This window comes from Octodon degus, unplaced genomic scaffold, assembly GCF_000260255.1.
Source record: "Octodon degus isolate 3935 unplaced genomic scaffold, OctDeg1.0 scaffold00061, whole genome shotgun sequence".
Lineage (NCBI taxonomy): Eukaryota > Metazoa > Chordata > Mammalia > Rodentia > Octodontidae > Octodon > Octodon degus.
Window position 1 is genome coordinate 951,954 of NW_004524637.1, and position 7,572 is coordinate 959,525.

Genomic DNA, 7,572 nt, shown 5'->3' on the forward strand with positions numbered 1-7,572 from the left:
CCTCATCTAGAGATGCTTAATGGTGTTTGCATATATCCTTGTTCCAAAGGAGGTCACATTTATAAGTCTCAGAGGAGATTAGGTCATGAGCAAATTCTTTTAGGATTTACCACTTTCATGTTGATGTACCCCTGAGGGAAGGTTGCTGAGCCCTCTTGTTTGGGACTTTGGGTAAAGACTTCTTCATTAGATAAGGCTCATGTGGGGGAGAAAAGAGCATGGGACTTGTATTGGCTTGAGTCTACATGTACCCTCAAAGATTTCAGTCATAGGGCTTTTCTTTTTTGGAGGTGACTGAAAGTAATGTGTGATTTTGTAGTGCAATGCTGGGATTAAGGGCTAGGATATAGGACAGATGATTGCTGGATCAGTCCACTGACAGGATTGGCACCACCCTAATGCTGCTAGACTGGATACAAGGGACAGAAAGAGGCTCTTCTCTTGTTGTTTTGCTGTCTCTACTCTCTGTGAACTGATGTCCTCTGTGAAGCCACCCTGCCTTGGAGCCAGCTGACTATGGACTGAAACCTCTAGGAATTGTGAGCTAAATAATCCTTTCCTCTTTTAAGTATGGGAGGTGAGTATATTATCTCAGAAGTGCAGAAAGTATATAAGACAGAATTGAAGCACTGTCTCAGTTATGGAGATAGACAGACCTCTGGTTCTTTCCATGTTTTCTGTTCCACAAGATTACGTCTATGAGATCCCAAGGATAACTAGGGAAAAGGAAGCCATGATAACTTGTGTGCCAAAGAAGATTCAGAGAATGATGGAGTACTGGCCACCTTAACAGATTGCTACTTAGAGATATATTATCAAAGCTCCAGGTCCGAGCACAGCATAGCCCTTAGCTTTGACTCCAGGCAAAAATTCATGGATGAATAGAAAGACATAAGCTTCCTTTTCTATAGTGAAAAGGATTCGCTATAGAAGTTGATGTTTCTTCTCTAACTATGTTAGTCAGAGCCCTCCAGAAAAATAGAAATCACCCACTCAGAGAGAGACAGAGAGAAAGAGAGAGAGAGAGAGAGACAGAGAGAGAGAGACAGAGAGACAGAGACAGAGACAAACACACACAGAGAGACAGACAGACAGAGACATTGAGACAGAGACAGAGACAGAGACACAGAGACAGAGATAGATAGAGACACAGACAGAGAAAGAGAGAGACAGAGACAAAGACAAAGACAAAGACAGAGAGACAGAGAGAGAAAGAGAGACAGAGACAGAGACTGGCCCAGGCAGGTTTGCAGGGCAAGGCAATAGGTTGGAAGTATAGGTAAGAATTGAGTTTGCAGTCTTGAGTTAAATTTTACAGCACAGCCAAGTTTCTGTGGCACAACCTTTAGATGACTTCCTACCTTTGGAGGTACCTAGGCTTTACTTTTGAGGACTTTCATTGATTGACTGACCACAGTGCATAATCTGCTTTACTGAAGCTGTACAGATTACTGTCAATTGCCTCTGAGTAATATCTTCATAGCTACCTCAGTACATGTTTAACCCAACAACTGGGTCATATTAATGCCTGAAGTGGACTGTCACATGGGCATACTGGCATTCATAAAGTGGAAACACTTAATACCTGCCAGTCACTGCGTGATGCACTGGAGACATGAGAGTGGATAGGATACAGTCGGCCTCTATGACCGTGGCATCTACAGTTGACCTATGAGTCTAGACCAATGGACAGCAGAGATTACAACCCCTGGAAGTGACACAACAAGGCCTCAACGCCAGCTGGAAGATCTGCAGTAAACCTGTCAGACCTGGAAAAAACCAGTTGTGAAGCAGGAGAAGCAGGGTGAGGGAACATCCTAGGAAGAGAGAGCTTAGAGTCACAGAGAAGTGTGAGGAGTTTAGGAAACTGAGGGTGAACTTGATTCTTTAAGACTGGAAAATATGGGGATAGAGAGACATCAAGGGGTGATTGTGGGGCTGGCTGTTCTGCACTTCTGTTGGTATATAGAAGTGAGATCTTAGCTTTAGAGCACTGGAGAGACACTGGAGGCTTCTCCTGGGAAGTGGCATGACCACACTTGCCTCTTTAGAAGAGAGTTCTGGCTCCAGTATGTCAGCAAAATGGAGGTGGGAGTCAGGGTGTAGATAGTTCAAGTTTCCCTGTGAGATGTGAGAAGGGTCAGAGGTGGGTAATAACACAGAGGTGGATGCACTATGTATTAAGATGATAGTAACCATAATTTTTAGATCATCATTGGGATTTGGGTAGACTGACAGGCAGAAGCATCCTTTCAAATTTATCATCCCACAGTGGGATGGCATTTAACATCTTCACATGTAGTGTAGCTAAGAGTGATCTTCAATTTCTGGTGCCAGGGACTGGGTTTTTGGAAGAAACTAGGGAGTTGGCATAAGAATTGTTAGAGGATTAGTTTCTCTCAAAGAACACACAGCTTAGATCCCTAGCATGTGCCATTTACAGTAGGGTTCAAGCTCTTACAGGAACTTAGTGGGATTGTTGATCTGACAGGAAGCAGAGCTCAGGTGCTAATGGGGAGGGATTTGAGTAGCCATAAACACAGATAAAGCTTGGCACACTTGCCCACTGCTCATTTCCACTCTGGGGCCTGGTTACTGACATGCTCTGGACTGGTATAACATCTCTGACATCATCATACCATCTTTTCCTTTCCTGTTCCCATGCTTAATTTTTTTGGACAATATATTTGGTACAGGGTCTCACTATGCAGCTCAGACTCGTAGTGATCTTCCTGTTTTCAGCCTCCTCAGTGCTGGGATTACAGGTATGCCCCACCATGCCTGGTGTTGGTGATCTGCTTAGTGTACCCAAGGGTGGGGCCAGTGTGCCATGTGGTGCCAGGGATTGAACACCAGTCCCTGTGCTTGCCTAAGCAGGTGCTTAGTCCACTGAGCTATCTCGCCAGTTCCACATTCTTAATCCTGATTAGACATAGTTGTGATCCTGCTTTACACATTTCTTTTTTAAAAAATTTATTTATTTATTTATTTATTTATTTATTTATTTATTTGGTACAGGATCTCATTGTGCAGCTTAGACTCATGATGATCCTCCTGTCTCAGCCTCCCCAGTGCTACAATTGTAGGCATGTGCCACCATGTCCAGTTTCAAGGCCAGCCTGGTAGGCCTGGGGTTCTGGGCCCAGCAAGGCCTGAGGTACTAGGGATCAAGCCTGAGTCCTTGTGCTTGGCAGGCAGGTGCTTAGACCACCAAGTTATTTTCCCAGCCCCACACTTGCTTCTTCTGCATGTCTGACTCAGAGTACAGTGATAGATCTGGAGGTGTAGCTCACTAAGAGCATTTGTCTGGCTTTCACAGGATCCTGGGTTCTAATCCCAACATCCTCCAAAGTAGAATTAACTACATGAATGAAAATCCAGATGCTCATGTAAAAGTGAAGTGTGTGACATCCTTAGGTCTTATTTGTAGTCCAGAAAGAGCCCTTTCCACATGTCATCCCAGATGCTGAAAACTTCCCAGCCTGCCCCTGTGTAATAGTGCCTGACCTTTCATTGACAAGATGAAAACTGGAGCGCATTGCAATTGAGCGTTATTCAACCTTTCCATATTAGACTGAACATGAGATCAAATTGTCGGTTTTCCAAACTCTATGTCATGTTGTATTATATTACTTTCCTCATGCCAGGACACAGAGCTCATCGGAGCCCAGAATGGAAGGAATCTTCAAATTTTGCCAAGTCTATAATGTGAAGAAAAAAATTAAAAACCTAAGTGAGGTATATTTGAACGTGATTGAAAACGCAAGCTCTGCCTTGGCAATGGGACAAGATGAATTCAGTCTGCACTTGGCAAGAGGCAGCTCATGTCCTGAGCTACACCTCCCAAGTGGTCTGAATTTCACCAAACCAGAAGCATGTTTTCCCAGATGCTCCCACAACTCGTTTCCAATGTGTGCATTTTGTGCAGGTTGGAATCCATATGTTTCTTATCCATTTACACTTGAATCATCAAGATGTTACTCAATGATGCCTCTGTGATTTACAGATCTCTTGTTTTTTTTTTTTAATTTGAAAAAGGAAAATCATTCTGTAAAGTGTAGACTTGAAACCACAAATTTGTACAATGAAGAGAAATATGCGTCTGCTGTTTTCTTTCTTTCTGCTTCCAAGCTTCAAAGGTGGGGGGGTGTCAACTTGCAAACACATGACTTACCAGAATTATCCCTACCCACTGCACAGGCTGAGGCTCTACCCTTTTATTACTGTCATGATCCTCCATCATGAGAAGCACATGTGTGAGTGCATGTGTCTGTTTGTATGGCAGAGAGACAGAGGGAGAGAGGGAGAGAGAGAGAGAGAGAGAGAGAGAGAGAGAGAAACAGGAAGATAGAATGCCTTACAGAGAAATTGATGAGAAGGAGGCAAAGGAAGAAATATATTAAGAGAAGGTAGAAGAAAAGAATTTAAATTTGGGAAAATGTGGAAAACTATTATATTCAAATATGCTTATTGGGAACATCTTAATATGGTCAACAAGTTTATTATCTATCCATTAAAAAGATATTTATATAGTGCCCTCTTTGTACAAGACAGTGGCAAAGTAAAGAAGGACACATATTTTCCTCTATTTTTTCCTACCCATAGGCCGGCCTATTTCTCTACTTGAATCTAAGCTGGCCTGAGGCTACTCTGATTAATGCAGTTAGGTTTTACTGACGCCATGACAGTTCTTGTCTAACACTTAAAAGGACTCATGCTTTTTGTCTAGGCACTTGCAACCTAGTCACCATGCTAAAGTCATACGTAGACCCAACCAGTAGTCTTAGTCGAGTCCCCAGGTGCCATCCAGCATCAGCTGCTAGGTCTGTGAACGCACCATTGTGGACGTTCAGCTCCCTCAAGCCTTAAAGTATAATGATTGTATTAGCATGTTTCATCCTCTTTTTGAAGCTAACAAGTTGCTTGTGCGGAAAGTCTTCATAACATCGGTGAGCAGAAATGCTTGCTTATAGCACAGAGTCCTTATGATGACTCTTCAGAAGTCTCACATCATTTCCAGCATGCAGAAATGTATAATTTTCTAGGCAAGAGATTCTTTCCCTTTGGTGACTCCATGTCCATAGAAGAATCAGTGCCTTCTTTAGAAGTGCTTTTATTTGTACTCAGTTGAAACTAGTCAAGAGAACTTTGCTAATTTCTCTGAATAGAATTCCTATGGTCACTAACCTCTAGTCATTCATCCACCTCAATCTTAAATTTCTAATATACCTCATGTACATCTAATACATTCATCGACAAATTAACACTTCATTGTAATTTCATAGTTCCTTCAGTGTGTTAATGGATTCAGTTATTTTGAACTTTGGCTTCCTTTTCCAGAAACTAACTTTGGCTTGTTCTCTAGACTCATTTTCTTTGGCTCTCAGATATAAGTCTGGAGGGAACATGTGAAAGCTTTCAGAAAGGTTGTCAACCCCCACCTGTTTTGCTTTCCATAGTTTTGCTCCTTCTCACTAGTGTTCGAGGAGTAATGATGATGATAGATGCTGGTTTTGATTATAAGTATGTGCTTGAAACTATGCTAGTGGAAGCACAGATTCTGCTCATTTTATTCTCATGGTAACCACTAGAAATAGATATTACTTTTGCTGTACAGAAAGTAGAGAATTAGAGAAATCAGTATACATACTCAGGAACACAGAGATGGTGGTGGAACTAGGATTTGAAGTCAGGTCTATCTTGTGAAATCATGACATCTTGCCTTCTTAATTGCTTATGTACATTGATTCAGACAAAGGAATTCACTTGTTCATTCAAACATCACCTCAAGAATTTCTCAGGCATGTTCTGTATTGAACAACTTTGCAAAACTACACTAGGGAAAAGGATAGTAAAAATGAGTAGGAGATTCATCATGTTCATGATCAGATATTTCTGAACAAGTGTGTAAGTCTTGTTCAAATTTATCAGCAAAATGGGCCTGTATATATTTGTTCCCTTCTTTGAGGTGTCATGCAGGATAGGCTGAGTTAGGATGTGTGAGCAAATGATCACACATTTTCAATGGTTTAGAAAAAAATTTGATTCCTTGCGCATGTTTGTTTACCCTTGAGGATTAGATAACGTCATCTTCACTTGGACATATCAGTGTCTCAACCTTTAATGACCATATGGCAGAAGCAAAAGAGACCTCTGGAGGCCTCTGTGGGGCAAGAACATGATCTAACCAGAAAGAGAGGCATGCTGCCCACTCACAGGGCACACCAGACCCACGATGGCCAACTCTTTAGAAGGTGGACATGTCAGAAAAGAGATGAACCAGAGGAAACCAGCACCAGCCAGAGCCACATATATGATAATTTGTTTAAAATATGTAAGGACTTTAAACACAGAGAACACTTTATGCCTGATATATTGCCAGTCTTATGGAATTCTGCTGAGAAATTTAGTGATTTCAAGACATTCTCAAATCCCTTCTTCCAGGCTATCCCCTAAAGAGAATAGATACTTAATAGAAAGGTTACTATGAGTTTTTATTCTTTCGTTTTTCAATCCACAGGGCAAGACTTTAGCCCAATTCTGCTGTGAACAACAAAGAAAAGCTGGTGGGTATCAGATTTCCCTAAATTGAACTTGTGATTGGCAACATATACAATGGACAAAGAATGATGTTTTAAAATCCATAAAAATAACCACATGGAGAAAGTGAATTTCAATTATCACTACTTCACTATATGTATACAAAATAATTGTAGATGACATGTAGCTCTAAGTAGGAAAGTTTAACTTATAGGTTCCAGAAGATAAGGTAATTTGCTTGTTGCCTTCAAAAGCCAGGTGAAGATTCTTAACTAGGACACAAAATGGGTTAACCCTTAAGGTTAACCATTAACCATTGGTGAGTTGGATCAGATTATAATTAAGACATTTTATCACATGACACCACTCAGTGAATAAAAGTATATGTTACATACAGAAAGAAGGGACGTATTTATAAAGCCTTTATTTGATAAAGGAGTAATGACAGCTCAATGAGAAAAATACAACTAAACAGGAAAAGGGCAAAAACACTGAATTGGCATCAGACAAGAAATTTTTTTTTTTTTCAAAGTTAAAAGCGCATCAAACACGCCTAGCTTTTATTTAAATCACAAATTTGTAGTCCCCTTGGTACACTCTCCTTGGGGCCCGACCCCAGCCAACCAAAACTAATGACCTTGGGGTGTAGGTGGTACGAGGGGTGAGAATGGGCAAGGAGTGTCTCTTAAGAGCTGGGTGGGGGCCAGTTTCAGAGTGACCTAGCTTCTGAGAAGATAATCAGTAAAAAAAAAATCAGATAAACAAATGAGGGTACAATACATATTTGTAACCCTTTCTTCCAAGCCTCTTGTCTTGTAAGGGAATCTCACATCATTCTGCAAGTTGAACTGGGTACTGGTTTCAGGCAACTGAAAGGGATCTCCACTAATCACCACTGCCCCTCTTAAGGAATGAGGCGGGTCTGTGCCCAAGGGTGGGGTCTCTCAATCTAGACGTAGGTTTGGGAAGCCAGTCCACTGTATACAACCTGCCTCTTCCGGGACAGCAAGTTCAGTGCAGAGCCATCCTTAG

General features: G+C 41.5%; 1 protein-coding gene across 1 annotated transcript in view; it reads right to left on the reverse strand.

The window, feature by feature from the left end:
* Positions 1-6,729: 6,729 nt before the first annotated feature.
* The window catches only part of LOC101582869 (transcription factor E3-like), a 3,355-nt gene continuing 2,512 nt past the window's right edge, over positions 6,730-7,572 (reverse strand). The window contains exon 3 of the mRNA XM_012515385.2: positions 6,730-6,812. Within this exon, the coding sequence (XP_012370839.1) occupies positions 6,730-6,812 (83 nt within the window). The remainder of the gene's footprint in view (positions 6,813-7,572) is intronic.